General features: G+C 44.1%; 2 protein-coding genes across 15 annotated transcripts in view; one reads left to right on the top strand and one right to left on the bottom strand.

The window, feature by feature from the left end:
- HTR2C (5-hydroxytryptamine receptor 2C) overlaps positions 1–16,007 on the top strand; it is a 241,176-nt gene extending 225,169 nt beyond the window's left edge. For 12 of the 14 annotated variants that reach the window (XM_065077689.1, XM_065077688.1, XM_021284989.2 and 9 more), the window contains one exon: positions 14,878–16,007. The gene's annotated coding sequence lies outside the window, so the exon portion shown is untranslated. The remainder of the gene's footprint in view (positions 1–14,877) is intronic. The other 2 variants (XM_065077679.1, XM_065077681.1) reach the window with 2 other exon arrangements.
- Positions 214–15,154, bottom strand: IL13RA2 (interleukin 13 receptor subunit alpha 2). The gene is made up of 9 exons (XM_065077690.1): positions 14,979–15,154; positions 11,201–11,352; positions 9,087–9,240; positions 8,497–8,617; positions 6,556–6,740; positions 6,035–6,192; positions 5,001–5,145; positions 4,280–4,382; positions 214–3,368 (listed from the first exon to the last, which is right to left on the bottom strand). Exons 1-9 carry the CDS (start codon positions 15,058–15,060, stop codon positions 3,326–3,328), a joined length of 1,143 nt encoding a protein of 380 aa, XP_064933762.1. The 5' UTR covers positions 15,061–15,154; the 3' UTR covers positions 214–3,325.
- Positions 16,008–16,108: the final 101 nt, after the last annotated feature.

The raw sequence follows: 16,108 nt of genomic DNA, 5'->3' as shown, positions 1-16,108 counted from the left end.
TGGTAGCTGGAAAATAGACCTTAGTCAGAGGAGGAGGGCAATTTTTGGAGTTCAGAGACTCTGGTGACCTTGGCATTCGCCTTCCTTTTTTGCTACTTCCAAAAGCAGTTAGAAAATGACAGATGCAAATTGATTTTTGCATTTCCCTGCAGCATGCACAGGATCGTGCTTTCATATGTTTGACAAGTATTGACATTCTCTTGGGAAAATAACTATAGGAAAGGTTGCTTTTTATTCTTCAACAAATAGCTCTAAGAATTCATCAGTCAAAGACAGAAAAAAAAAAAAGGACCCCAAACCCAATGGTATGCAAAGGAGTTCTCTGTATGTTTGGCAAGGACATGCCTCACCAGATATGTGGGGCTAAGATGGTAAAAACACCAGGGAACCCAGACATGAGCTGGGCACAATAAGAGCAGAGTATGCCAAAGGAGGGATTTTTAAAGCTCTTTACTGAAAATATTAATTATGGCATACAGCCAATTAATTAAACCACTGTAAGACAAATATTGTGTGAGAGAAATACATAATTAGTGTAATTCTATAAACACAGGGAAAAAAAAAAAAACATACTACTGAAACTGTAGCAATGATCAGGTTGTTGGGAAGGACTAGCTGCTGGCCACATATTAGGATTACATTTTCTGGATGCCATAGATGTGATGCTGTAAGAAAGTGGGTTGGGGGTGTCCTGCTGCAGCAAGGACCTTCTTCAGCATGAGTTTGCTGAGCAGGGAGTGTTGTCCCAGGACCAAGCCCAGCGTTCATTACCTAAACGCTCCTGTAGAGCTGCAGCATATAGATACTATAAGTAGATATACTTAATTTATCACTCTGTTACTAGGCAGGTTTCTAGGCAGGCTTCAGCCTAACTTTTATATTTTGTGGTTCCTGAAATAGCTCTGATCTTTTTTGGGGGTGAGTTCTAGCTACAGAGGTACAACATCTGTTCCTTCACCACCTCTTATGTGCACTCATTCTCTTTAATTCTTCTTCCCTTCTTACCTCTTCTTTGGACAAAATTAGACTAGAAACTTTAACCCAATTTAAACCTGTCCAGCAGGTCAGGGTTCTAGCACCATTTGGCCCACTCCAGATGCTTGTGCCCAACATCCGCGCACGGTGAAATGGGCGAGATTACATCAGATGTACCCAGGGCAGCAGGATGGGCTCTAGCTGCCTGTCTTGTGTTTCCCGTGGGAGAGGTTCACCATGCACTGATTTGGTTTTAGTAGATATTTAAATGGCTTAAGTTGCTGGCAGAACATCGAAGGCCTACCTGGAGTTATTTCCAGTAACGGCAAATCTCAATTGGACTCTTTCCAATAGTTTTTCTCTAGTGCTTTCTCTGGTTTTCAGTGATATTATTAATGCAATAACTCTTGCCCTGGTGGTAGTTCTGAAAACCCATAGCCCAAATGCTACCCAGTTGTAGATGTGCTAAGGTCCTCTAGTTCCTGAAAGTACCCAAACCCCTATAACAAACTTAGCTGAGTATCTCTGTTCATCTTGGTTTTGTAGAACAGAAGATCCAGTCTTGGTCCTCCCAGAGATTGCCCTGATGCCCATCGCTCTGTGGGGAGGTACATGCAGACCAGCCTCTGGATCAAGTCAGAACAAAATCTTTGCATTGTGTTGGCCAGGGGCAGCCACAGTGTGGGGCTGTGCCCCTTGTCACTGCAAAAGTCCTGTTGGAGAGCAGAGCAGGAAGGAAGGGGACTCTGCAGATGGCAGAAGGGCATCAGCAAAGAGCTGCTTTCTCCCACCACACAGAGGAGGAAATGCCATCCTGAGCCTCCTGCCTCTGGTCAGTTGTGTGAACTGTGCATTACCTTGAATTGCTCTGATGAGCATGTTTTGGAGGTTTCTGCCAGGTCTCCCTGAGCTGGGGCTGGAGGTTGCTTCTGGGCCAAGCCAGCTTTACTCCTGCTTCCTTCCCTTGCTCATGGTTCATTTCACCTTCTCTGTTAGACCAGTCAGTGCCTTACAAGTCCAGCTCCCATCTCCAATTCTAATGTGCTGCATTCATCAAGGTAAAACACAGTATTTCAATGCCCATTGCATGACCACTGTTATTTTTAAATATAAAGCCATCTCATGCTGGCTGGCCAGAAGCCCCAGGAGGTAACAAAGGCAGAGGTTATATCTCATCAAAATAACAGCAGCCAGGAACTTCATTTCTGCTCCAGTCTGTGCATAGACCTTTTTTTTTTTTTTTTCCTGGTGCTCTCCTCCTTTGGTTGCTCCCCAAATAACATTGGGTTGTTGCCCATTTAGCAGTGGAAGCAGCTGATAGTGATTGAATAATTTTGCAGTTGGATGTGTAAGACAGCACTTGCTGTGTTGTTTCGTGCCCAATTGGATTAGCATGGCTCTTTACATAGCTGATTGACGCAAACTTGATTTTCTCTCTGAGCTTTTACTGTTCTCATTTTGAACAAACGCTCCTGCAAGAAAATAGGTTTTCTGGGTTGTTCAGATTAAATGAAAGCACATCTGGGTTTGAATTGGTTAGTTCCTTGACCCAAAACCAAACCAAAACAAAAAGAAACAAACAGAACTTGGACTTGGAGGACAGTGTCTCATCTAGAGTTGATGGTTTGTTTTTTTTTATCATCATCATAGGGGAGTGCTCCTTAAAAACCACTCAGCAACTTCATCAGCTGAATAGGTGGTGTTGAGAGTCATCTTGGGTGCTTCGTTGAATTTTGGTATCTCATTTCTCCTCTGAAGCATCTGTCTTTTGCAGTAGCTGTGGTCATGTCTTTTTATAGCAAAAGTTTCTCTCAAGGCCTACCCACTTCACCTTTGCAACAGATAAGGCATAACAGCTAATGAAATAAATAGTTCAAGCAGCTAATGTTCAGCATTGAGGTGCTCTCAGCCAGCTGAGTATTTGGGGAGTAGGAGGACTGGTGAGAGCAGGGTGGGGTACAGTGATTAGATGTAGGCATTTGTACTAAGCATTGTGTGTGAGGTGCTGCACTTCAGTGTGTGGCCTGTTGACATGTAGAGTCCTTAAAAAAAACAACAACAAAAACCAAACCCACAGAGCAATGTGTCATCTTTATCTACAGCAGTTTGCACTGCCTTCTTTTTCTCCCTTGTCCTGTTATCAGAAACATCTTGTTCCAGAGTCAGTTTAAGGCTCCTCCAATAGTTTCCTGGGCCCACTGAGGACTTGAATTGCAATGACCAGCCATGTAAATTGACAGCAGGTAGGGAAGACCCACGTGGGCTATAGCTCAGGGCTTCTTGGCTGTCCTTGGGTGAGGTTTTAAGAGCAATCCGTCAAACACAAGTGGTACAGCAGTCACAAGCAGAGTTAGCATCCCACCGATGTGTGCAATGGCTTTCCCGCTGGGGATCTGAAATGGGCACAGATTGTTATTTCCAGCACCAAGAGGCAGCTGGGGACACACTATAGCATCCCTGTCACCCATCACATCATTCCAGTGGCAATGTGGAAAGCATTTGCTTTCTACCATTTTCTTGCTAGTATCTACACTTTCTTTGATTGTCACAAACCAAAACATTTGAAAGGCAGATGCAAGACAAAGATGAAAGAGCATGTGTCTCAAACTCCATGCATTCAACTACCAAATAGGTGTCAGTTCATCACTGAAGACAACGTGAAGGCATTTCTATAGCCAGTTCTCCCTCATCAGTAATGCCTTAAAAGTCATATTAGAATAACTCCCCACTTGTTTACACTATATGACCATAAGAACAAGATAATAGTTATCAGTACCAGGGGATCAGTTCTCTCTAAGTGATTCTTCAGACCTGAAGCAAATGTCATCAGTATCACTAATTTGGATATGGGCAAATCCATCCACTGTGTCTGCTTTCCCCCTGTGCCATCATTCACATGAATGCAAACTAGTGGGATGGGAGCACAAAGAGAAAGAGGCCTTAGCCCATAAAAATGGCATTTCTTTAACACAACGAGTACAAATCTCTGCTGCCTAAGTGGTTTGGGGGAAGATAATGGCATTATTTATGCTGCTGTGTGTGCATTTAACAGAAGCAGTCTTGGCTCATATGAGCAGGATTTGGGTCTCTTCTGTGAATTTATGGGTTGTCATGAGGCATTTCATATCAGAGACAGTCATGTTTACAAGGTTGTTTCCTGAAAATATGCTGTTGTTTGGTGTCCAGTCTTAGAGCACCTATTAATGTTTGGCTCTTAATATTTATTATGTTCTTTGAATTATAAATTTAGTCTGAGACACCCACATAAAAGCACATTGCATGGACAGGCTGCCTTGGTACTTACCTTTTCTTGCACTGGCCAATCAATGTAAATATTATGAGGCTACTGGACAAACTCAGAATGACTGGAATGAGGATAAATAGCTGTTCGTCCTGTTTTCTGGGCACTGCAAAGACAAATGACAGCAGGTAAGAAAACACTAAGTTGCAGAACGGGTCATATTACCTCTTACAAAGCTTGGTCTCAGATGCAAACTCGGCATGTCCCATTTTGTTACCCTACATTAACCTATATTTATTTATTTCAGACACGTGCCAGGTGTATGTTACTAGATATCATAACATACTTATTCAGGGTGACATATATCCTGCAAATACATGTAGCCACTGCTATATGCTTCTTTCCTTCCTTCTATATCTCACAGCAGAGCCAGTGCAGACAGGGTCAACCCTATAGAGCCTACAGGGTGCAAAGGAGCTGATCTGTGGTGCCATGAGGATGCCTTGCAGAGAGCCTCTGAGTACCACGCGCCCTCTCTTGCAAAGAGATCGCTCCTCCATCATAGCCGTGCAGAAATGTTAATATTTTGGGGCTTGCCCCAGTGCACTAGAGGTGAAAATCTGTAGGAATGGCATGGTGGTGTAATAGGTTGAGGGTGTAACTAAACCAAGATTCCACTTCCAGTGCTGGACACCACAGACGCTCGTGGCAGCCATGAGCACTTGGTCCCAAACAGGCTTTATAAAAGATGTAAAAGAAACATTGGTTATTTTGGGTTCCATACCGGAGAAACACTCCTGTGTCCATTCACTCCAAAAGCCCTGGTCAGCACAGAAAATATTTGTTCTCCCTCTGACTCGAACACATGAAATGCGGCTTTGGTTTGCTCTGGATACTGTTAAAGTAGTCTCCATTTGGGTTGATACAGACTGAGAAACAAAACAGAGAGAACAAATGTCAAGGAATTAATTACATGCCACCACCAGTAGCTCTCTGGCAAGTCTGGATGTCTCTGAACATGCTTTCCAGGTTCTGCAAACCCTTGGATCATGTTCTGGCAGTTTTGAATGATAGTTTATATCATAATAGTTTTGGACCAGGTAATGCAATAAGATGATTATGGAGATGAATCTACTGAAAATACATACGTTGGGGGGGGGTGGGGAGGGGAACATAATATTTGTTGCTATTTATGCCTGCTAATTTATGGAATCTTTCATTAAATTAGCTAAGAAGACTCAGAGCAATTAAAGACGAAAACATCCTTCTGATGTCCCCTATGATTAATTAGTTCTTGCCATTTTTGCTAGCAAAACTGTATGTGGATAATGCACAAGGAAAAAAGCACCAGGAGTAAAAGACATGTTGTATCATAAAAATCGTAGAATCATTTTGATTGGAAGAGATCCTCAAGATCATCCAGTCATTCTGTGTCCCAGGCCAGTTCTTTGGAGAGATTATAATTATAGTGTCATTAGACCAAGTTGTGCCACCCTGTTCAGGAAGGCAATCCACAGCAGACCTGGCAGCCTGCTGAGATGACAGGCAGAAGGCCTGAGGAAGTGATCCCTCACACTGGGTTGATGCTGCTAAAGCAAATGCTGTGTAGTGGGAACATGTGCAATGGAGCAGCAGGTCAGTGTTTTCCAGCAGTGGTACCAGCTGAAGTCTCTACATGCTCCATGCACAGGGTAGCTAACATGCTCTCCGCAACTCCGTGCAAACCCCAATTTTACAGCATGTCTCCTGGCTGCTGGCCATCAGGCAGAGCACCCTCACCCTATCCCCTCCCTGTGACATGGTATGTGTTGTCCCTACCACCCAGGCAGCCTTGGCCTCGCCCTGATCTTCTGCCAGCTGAACCTCGTACTCCAGACACTGGGGCGGTGTTTCACTGCTCGGTGGGCTCCAAGCCATGTGAAGTTCCTCAGATGCAGACATGGAAACCACCAGCTGCTCCGGGGGTGAGGGCTTTGCTGGGCAAGGGAATAAAAAGAGAGGAGGTCAAGAGGTGCAATTAAACAACTCCTGGTGGGAAGGGCTTCAGTTAATCTGAACCTCTGCCCCTTTTCTCTGTTGATGGGATTATTGAGCTCCCACTGAGCCTTCCAGGTGAGCAATGAGTGGTGGTGCTCACCTGCAAACACTGCTGGAAACTGAAGTCCTGTGTGGCACATGCCACGGCCCCTTCTCCAGGAGGACAATTTACCTGACCACATTACAGGCGCTCATTTACAAGAACACAGATTGGTTTCAGCCCCCTCGTGCAAGACATGAGCCTTGGGCATGTGGTGGCTGTGTGGGTCCCCAGAGCCCTGCTGTTCTCCTGATGTTGTTACCTAGGTTATGAAGGCGAAGGGTGACGTACAATGGCCGTAGCAGTGTGGCTGTTGCTGAACCATTGACACAAATGATCAGGTCCTTGTATTCTGCCTGGCTCATATTCTGCAACATGCAGCCGACATTTACACCATGATCCTGAATATAGTCATCACACTGCGCTGCACGGTCCAGCCCCTCGTACCTAGCAATGTATTAGGAAAACAGAAAGAAACAAAATAGCCAAAGCAGTGACAGTTAGTACCAGTTAGTACTTGGGTAAGGTTTTTTTTTTTTTCCCAAGATTGGACCTGAGCCTAAAGTATTGCCGCTATCCTACCCACCCTTTGCTTTTCACAAGTGATCCAAAGCACAGTGTTATGCAGCCATCACTTGGACTCCTACTATGGGAAAAGCGTGGGGCGGAGACAAAAACAAATTAACATGTACAGATGGTTTCCGAGGTTGGTTTGTAGGCTGTGTCCGCTTCTCCCCAGACCAAATGTACAAACACAACCCTGTCCTCTAAAACTGCCTCCTGTCTTTGGGGCCGCTACCCAAAGCTTAATCCCTGGCTCCATCCTGGAAATATTAAGTGGTTTTTCATATTGCAGTTTATGACTCCTGCAGGGTTAGTGCCCTTGAGGAAGGGCTGAATCCAGCCTCTGTACACTATGCCTAGTGTCCCTTCACAGCACATTATGTTTTGGGGAAAAGACTTCATCTGGTAGTACTATAAAAATCAACTCACAGGGATCAAAGGATGCCATGGCAGTGTTCCCACCTACTCTTGTTATACAATGGGACCCAGATCCAAACACCTGGTTTTGTTACAGGCGATTAAATAAGGGTGGGTTGGTTGGGGTTTTATTTGTGGGGTGTTTTTGTTAGGGAAAAGACGTGAATTTCCATGTTTTCCTTCAAGTAGACCTTTGTAGTCAGTAAAATGGTTTTAAATCAGTGTTTCTGCTTTGAAGACTATTTCCAAGAGCTACAAGGAAACTATTTTTAAAAAGCAGCTATGGTTTTCTACACATAGTCCAAAGACATGAAACTGAATGATTTCACAACTAGTCATCCTTACCATAATTTCATAGGAATTGAAGCACAAACACAGCATTTGTCCAAAACCGCTGTCTAGATTTGTTTTTCTTGCAGAACAGATTCATTAGGCAGCAGTATAAAGGAAACAACTGAGAAACATGCATTATTACTAGCTTTTGGCAGTATGGTTGCTTGTATGAGATGTGCTAAGGCTATGAAAATATATTTAAAGAGTAAAACCATTACAGAATCACACACAGAATCACAGAATCACAGAATCGACTGGGTTGGAAGAGACCTCAGAGATCATCGAGTCCAACCCTTGGTCCAACTCTAGTCCGTTTACTAGATCATGGCACTAAGTGCCATGTCCAATCTCAGTTTAAAAACCTCTAGGGACGGCGAGTCCACTACCTCCCTGGGCAGGCCATTCCAATGCCTGATCACTCTCTCTGTAAAGAATTTAACAAGTTAACAAGAAGCCCAGCTCTTTGTATAGGGCTCACTGAGCTTCGTAAGCTCCTGCTGAATCATATCCTATAGAGATATACACACTGTGGTCAAGGGAAATGTGCGGCCAGAATGATCCATCTGTGTTCAGGAAAGGGAAAGCACAATGCTTTGTGAAAAATAAGATGCAGAAAGTACTCCACGGGGGATGAATAAAAGGGAAAGAAGGAAGGGAGAAGGCATTCCCTGTAGAAGGTCAGCACAAGCCTGATTTTAAGGAAGGAAGTAGGGATTTGGGATTTCCTTGCCAGAAGGCACATGTTGCTTGGAGCATTATTTCTGCTCATTCTGAGTGAATCGTGTAATAGCATTACCAGCCATAAAATCATATTTGATGCAGCATTTTAGTACCCTGAGAGGTTCACTTGATTGCTGCCTGGCTGATTTTCTATTTTGCTGAGACATACCAATAATATAGCCCATAATGTACGCCACGAGGAGCAGGATGACCTGGTTTCCAAGTGCACTTGAGGTACTTCCAGTCATGATAGATGCAGTGGAAATTCTGAACCTCTGATTCCAGTTTTCCTGTCAAATGAGAAGAAAACAACCACCATTTAGAAATGTAATGGCCAGGCCCAGTAGAAATATCATTTTATGTTTTTAAACAACTGTGTGCTGCAATTGAAGGACAAAAAAGGGAAAAACCAGCCAGTCACCATTATTAGATGATAGCTTTTCTGCCAAGTGCTCTGTTTCATATGAAAGCCAGTTCACTGTACTTAGAGCAGAAAGATGCATAACTGACCTTGCTATTTAGCAGCGGAGCTCATGCAGCAACCCAGCAAAGTCAGGTTGCAGGCAGAGGGAAACGAACCTCAAGTATCCAGTAACCACAGCCACAGCCCGTGGAAGCAGGGAGATGCTCTGGTGTCTCACACCTCAACAGGCTCTGCAAGGGCTCATGTATCCAGCAACCCCCCAGGCAAGCAGTGGTTCATGCAATAGGCTCATGCAAAGAACAAAACTACACCAGGTACCGCAGGCTGCTCCTAACCTTGCAATGGGACCTGAAAGGTGGCAAAAATCCAGTCACTTTGCACCTCCACATCATTGGTACACTGTCCTTCAAGCAGTGTCTGTATCTTCACTTCAGCAGTCCTGCTGAGGTCAAATCCAACTCTGAATTTTAGCTTTTTGGTAAAAATAACCTGGTTGAAAGACATATTTTATAAGTACTTCTGTCACTATGTATGCTGCAGAATTAGCTACCATTGGTCCTGTGCTGGCTGCAGGTAGGCTCATTTGTGTGCTTTAATGTTTCTTTAAATTTCTGCTGTGCTTCTCCTGCCTAGGGCTTCTCCAGCACTCTTGTACCACCTGCTCTGCCCAGCCTCGCTGGTTTTGGGTCCCCCACCTTGCAGGCCACCAGCAGTGACAAGATAGAGCACACGATGGTTCAAGGGATCCTCACTAGCCAGAGACACTGCAGCGGGGGGGTCTAACAAGGATACCAGTGTAAATCCCCATAAAAGGCACTTGTTCTTGACATGAGGTAATCAGAAACAGAAGGAACAATGAGTCTTGTAACTGATGGTTCCTATGGGAAGCACAACCCTGCAAGGACTGAGCAGCAGCCAGGCAGCATAGTACAGGCTCATTGCCAGGTGCCGCTGAGCTTAGTCCTTTGCAGGACTTTTTAAGCACCCCTGCTGAAGGTTAGTTTTCCTTTCTTTGTTTGTTTGGGCTTTTTTCACCAGACTCTACTCCCCCTTACTTTACACAAGAGAAAAATAAGTTGGCAAGAGTTAAAACAAATGACAAGAGAGATAATGTGTCACATTAGCCCAAGCAGGACAGATGTAACACGCCATAAAATGCTCGTGAGTGCTGCAGCGGGACCAGCCCTGGCCCAGCCCACAGTCAGGCTTTTTGTCAGCAGTCCCAAGGTGGAAGAGGCATGTTGAGCCAGGAGTTTCTAACAGACATTGATGACTCTTGCTTTCGCTGGTGTCCCACGGGTTTTTTTCAGACTGAGTCTTCTTCATGACCTTATCTGGTGTCAAGGTTTCTACTTTTTAAATCTGCCTTATGTATAAGACACTTTTCTAACTTGTGATTTAGGGAATTCTGATGTGTTTTTTTAAAACTGCCTTTTTTTTTTCTTTTTTTTTTTTTTTTTTTCTTTTTGGCTTTTAAATGCCAGGCAAATTATCATACAAGAGTCTGCATATCTGCATGGTTGGGAGCCTTGCCTCATGACCGATGTCAGGTCAAAGAGTCCCTTTCCATGCCCTTGCAATTGTAATCCATATCTGAAACCAGGTGGGAGTTGGCATGCTTTTCCACCTCTGCAGGCTCCCATGGGACGGTTGGGCCAAAACCTATTTGTGTAGTGGCTGAGTGCAGCCTGGCAGTCTTGGCTTTGCTGCCTTGGGCAGATGGAGTAGATGACCATCTTGCAAAGGACATGTGGAAACCATTCACAGCAAGAGGCTGGGTCCACAGCACTGCTAACCCGATGTGACTGCTTCTTCTCTTTCTACCTGGTCTCTTGACCTGGCATCTCTTTAGAAATTCTGCTTTAAGATTACATAAAAAAAAATAATAATTCTCCCTTTCCTTCAGGACACCAATCTGTATTTTGTGTTGTTGAAGGACATTCTCAGCATATTTTCTCCTGTGTTCCTCAATACCTTGCGCCAACCACACAGTCTGGGATTCTCCTTTCCCCCACTCCATTTACCTTCCTAAGCCTGCAGCAGCTTTCATCTTCTAAGTACTCTCAAAATATATTCCTACAACCCTTCCTGTACTTTACTCACCACTTTTTGCATCCCACTGAGTTCCTGTTCAAGCCCTGTAAAGAATTTCTGAAAAATGGTAGCGCCTTTTACAATGAAGAATGCTACTAGATATTATTGGATTATTTTTGCCAGCAAACACCACACCCTTTCACAGAAATAGCCCCTTCTCTGACGTTGTTTTTCTTATATTTCAAAACACATTCCCATCTAGCAAAAGTTTCAAAACCGTGGTACAGTGCAGCTTTTCATGGAAAGCTGGAGCTGCTTGGCAACCACTTCTTGAAATCCAAACATAAACTTATGCAGGAACTAAAGGCAGAACAATAGCCCAGATTTAAGAGGAATAAACTGTGCTTTGTCTTACCTTCCAGTCTCTGTCACCAGTGTTGCGGTATTCAAACTTGTATTTCACTGTGCATTCATTGAAGGTTTGTACATTGGGTGGAGGCTTCCACTCGATATCAAGAGAACCTAAGAGTCCAGGATCAGTGATCTGAAGGTCTTGTGGGGGGGCAACTAAATTGAAAAGAAAGCAGGGCGGGGGGGGGGGGGGGGGGGCGGAAAGAGTGTCAGTGTAAAGAGAAACAACAATAAAAAATTCAGGGAATTTGATGAGGGGACCAATGCAGCTGCTGGAGGTGGAGGGAAGCACAGCTGCTCCAGGTCCAGCCCTGGCTATTTAATAGCCTGTTCACAACCACCATGACCAAGTTCTAAGCCTGCCCATCCCCCAAAAACCAGTTTTTGCTGATGCTCAGAGAAAGGACTCAAGAACCACCGAAAAGGCACAAAGAATGCCACATCTTTGACACTATTTTTCAAGCTGTCTTAAGCAAAACTGCTGTCCTGGGATGACCTTTCAAGTCCTATATTTGCTTATACTTAATTTGTGATATTTACTGAGAATCATTACAAGTATCGTTGCGAACATTGTGTTCAGCATGTACACCGGCATAGGCTGACAGCTCACGGTGTGCTGTTAGGGAAATTTATACTCCTTAACTCTAACAGACACACACCACCCCTATTTCTTTAAATACTCCTTTCAAGTATGTTAAAGAGTAATGAAAAACCAAGACATAACCATACAGAAGCAGAAAAGCGAAGAGTTAAAAATCATTCTTATTTTCAACATCTATCAGCTATACAAAAATATGCTTTTATAGTGAAACTGGCTTTTATTAGATTCTTGTAAGGTGCTGCCATATGTTAATAAATCAACATATATTATGGATTAATTCCATACTCAGATATGCTTCCTAAACGTCCAGCTCTGTATGGAGCTGTCATTCACATGACGAAAGCTGTCTAGGCTATTTAGTGTTATCAGCTCAAAGTCAATTTTTGTAACATCTAAAGTAATTTTTCTCCACTGTCTAAAGGTGAGGTTATCCATTTTGGTTTCAACATATTCACGGCATGATACACTTATTTTTGTGGTGATTTGGAGCCTGTCTCCTGGCAGTGTCAGTCCAGCATTGCCACCACTTCCCTGTTTAAGTCTGGCTTCCAGGTTCCTGGCTTCTCTCCCATCTTTTTCATGTCTTCATCAGGATTTACACCATTTATTCCTTTTTTTTGAAAAAAAAAATCCATGGTGAAAGCAGATCCTGAGAATGCCTTTCAGTGGAAGACAGTGATATAAATCAAACTTCAATGTGCTTCTTGGAAAGCTTTCAGGGAACATCACTGGAGGATTAATTTCTTCTAAGGAAACGCTCCCAAATGAAACATGCCACAGGCAGCAGTCTTAAGATCCCACATTTCCCAGCATGTAAAGCTCCACAGGAGATTTGCTGTTACATTACATGGTAAAGTAGGATATCATGGCAATGTATTCAGGGAGGTGCTGGTGCAGGGAACAATAGACTATAATAATTTGGAGAAAAAATAGATTTTACGTATTTTTCAGTGTAACAAGTAAAGCTCTCTCCTTCCCACCAGCTGTGAGCCCCACGAATGCAGCTGGGATGCAGAGGGTGGTAGTGGGCTTGCTCCAGCTCCAGGGGCAATGGGGCACAGCCCTGCATGTGCAATATCTGGTATTCAGCAACACCATGTTCTTGCAGTAGGCAAGGGTGTGGTCTCGCTATGACAGGCACAGATTTCCCCGTAGAGGGAGCTCAGTGTTTAAGCTGGGCTCTTGTGAGCATCAGAAATGGGAACGGGGGAGAAGTGAGGGCATCTCACCCACCTCCTGGGTCTTTGCAAACACACAAAGGCTCCAGGAAAGCAAGCAGCCACGTGAGGGACAGCAAGTTTGCGGGACTGGCACTTGAACTGTAGATGCTAAAAAATGAACGAGTGGCTCATCTAGAACGACAATTTATAGCCACACTGAGGAATGAGGGAAGAGAAGGTGAAGAGGTGTTTCTCCCACTGGTCAGTCCACGAGGGTCGGCGTGAGGAAGGGTTTCCACGTCACCAGACACCGTGTCCTTGAGTTGACCACTGTTGTGGTGGCTGACATGTAATTTTCTCAAGGGGCTGGCCCAGGAGATCTACTGGAAGGGCTGCAAGCTGGACTCTCCTGTGCTTGGGGAAATCCTCCTGACTGGCTTAATGCTGAGCCTTGCAACTGTGCTGACAAGGAAGCAAAAAGCTGCTAGCCTTTGTCTTGAGCCTGGTGATAAGCTGTCAAGAGAAGACTAGATTAATCAAGAATAATTAATAACTAGAAACTATAATACTCTGAAATTTGTTTCCATCCTGAGCTTGAACAAAACTGCAATATTTTTTCAAAATGATTGCAACTGTAAGCAGCAATTCTTGCAATATAAATTTTGACCAGATTTCAGAGGGAATGGAAAAGCTTTTTTTTTTGGATGTTTCTTGTGTTCTTGGATTTGATTATTTTTTAAATGTCAGCACTGCCTCTTGCAGTTCCTAGTTTTCACAATATTGCATGACAAACCATACAGAACACACAACTAGAAATACTCTATTTCATTATCCATTATCTTGAAGGAATGCTGCTCCTGAATGTGTCCAGGGTGGGGGGGGGGCAAGGAAAAAAGAAGGAAGAAGAAGAAAAGAAGAAGGAAGGAGAAAAGAAGAAGGAAGGAGAAAAGAAGAAGGAAGGAGAAAAGAAGAAGGAAGGAGAAAAGAAGGCAAAAAAGTTAACAAAACAAAAAGCACACACAACAAACAAACACTTATCTATGTGACTTGCATGGCAATGAGTGGGGTAATGATGTGCTGGCTGTAGCCCTCAGGCCCACTCACTCCTGCCATGCACACTCACTCAAACATCACAGCTTTGATGACGAACCACCTGCTCACTCCCAGCTGCCTCCCTCTGCCTTGCCCCACATCCAGTGCCTCAGGCTGTGCAAGCAGCAGGAGGTTTTGCAGTTTTCAGCGTATTTTGCAGCCTGCCAGGTGCCCCCCATGTCTGCACTTCTCCATGCTGGGCAGGCGATTTGGGTGTTTCGAGGAGCCCATTTTTAAATCTGAACCTGCTTTGTTTGGTGCAGAAGAGATGCATTTGCTGGCAAAGTACCATGATGCTGGCTGGCAGGACAGGGAGCCTCTCAGTGTCCTCCTGGCCATGTTTTCACCTCTCCACCAGGCACCAGCTGCAGCAGGGAGAGCCAGATCTGCTCGCTGTCCATCAGAAGAAGGAAAGCTTCTAGGTGCAAAGTCTCAGCTACCAAAGGCCAAAATTGCTGGGGCTGGCAGGTACAGTGCAGCAAACAGGTGCTTGAGGGCTTGAAGTAAAGGGTGCTGGAGGTGCCATTGCCATGGGTGATAGCTTGCAGAGCAATATATTTTTATAATAAAATATTATTCTCCAATTATGAATAAGCCTTGTATTTCTTATACCTTGCAAAGTCTGTCCATCTGGGACCATGCTCAGGAGCATTTATATATCCAAGTGGTATTTATATTTAATATCTCTATATCAAACAACATATTCACTATGCACCAAAGGCACTTTCTGCTCCTTTTGCAGTTACTCAGAAAAATACCCACTAAACACACAATATATTCACACAATCGATTGCAGATTTATATTAATAAATAATCTTCTCGCTGTAGCACACAAGAAAAGCTCCAGCTGAAGGACTAACTTCATAAAGGGCCCGAGTTAATGTGAACTAAACGTTAGACAGCAACACGAGGGGCACGCCAAGCTTTACCTGAGGTGTGGTAGAAGGAGGAGGAGACAATGGAGCCCCACACCAGCATCATGGAGAGAACATAAAGCCACCGGAGAGCCATTCAGAGGTAGGATGGCAGAGGAAGGACTTCAGAAGTTCTTGCTGGAAGGTGTGAGGTGTCAGAAAAGCTGTCCTGCAGCACGTGTGGAAGGAGGCTGGAGAAATAAAGCAGAATTGAAAAGCTTCAGCACATTGGTAAGGACCTGGCATTCCCTCTGCAGGGTGAGCACCGACAACAATTGCCTTTTAACTTGTTTACCAAGTCCGATTAATCATTTCCCAGAGGACTTTTATTTGCAATTTTTGGGGATGGCAACATGTGAATGACTTTGGCCACATTTGAAATAGTTTCTGGCTAACTAAGCACATTCTCTGCAGGCATGTCAGCATGTTCTTCAGTCACTGAGCCGTCTGCCATGCGTTTTCTGTGGAAAGAGTGATGCAGCTGAGAGACTGACCCGCCTGCTGTAGAAGGGCCTCAGACCAATGACATTTTCATTAAAAAGAAACCCAAACCAGAATGCCTGAGCCTTTCCTTATCCCATAAACAGGCACACCTTATAAAACTGTCCAACAGGAGCTGGACTTGATGATTCATGTGGATCCAACTCGGGACATTCAATGATTTTATGAACTGTCACCAGTGCTTTTGGCTTTCCTGTTTCAGGATTTGGTGAGTAACAAGAAAAAAAAATCCAGAGAGCTGATTTCCTTTCTTATTCATCCTCCAACAAAAAAAAGAAATGGTAGAAATGTTTGCGAGAAGTCTTCTTGGCTCTCATGATAATATTTGAAGGGGACAAATTTCTCTTCCTGAGCAGGTCTGCTGGAGGGAAGATGGGGACTGGGAGGGAGAGAGGAGCAGGGTTTCCAGGAGGAGCTTCTCCTTCCCTCATATTTCCTACTGAAAGTGGATAGAAATTGCTGCCTATAGACACACCAGCCCAGCTTGCTTCCGTGTGACAGAAAGCACATGGATTATGGGTAAAAATAAAAAAAAATTAAAAATTAGACATATAGATACAGTATAGATAGAGGTAGATATCATATAGATTAGAGATATAGATATCAATCTTTCTGAAGGCTTGAGGCCACTGCTTGAGCTTTGC

The sequence above is a fragment of the Columba livia genome, chromosome 12 (assembly GCF_036013475.1).
Source record: "Columba livia isolate bColLiv1 breed racing homer chromosome 12, bColLiv1.pat.W.v2, whole genome shotgun sequence".
Classification (NCBI taxonomy): domain Eukaryota; kingdom Metazoa; phylum Chordata; class Aves; order Columbiformes; family Columbidae; genus Columba; species Columba livia.
This window is presented reverse-complemented; position numbering and strand designations above follow the sequence as displayed.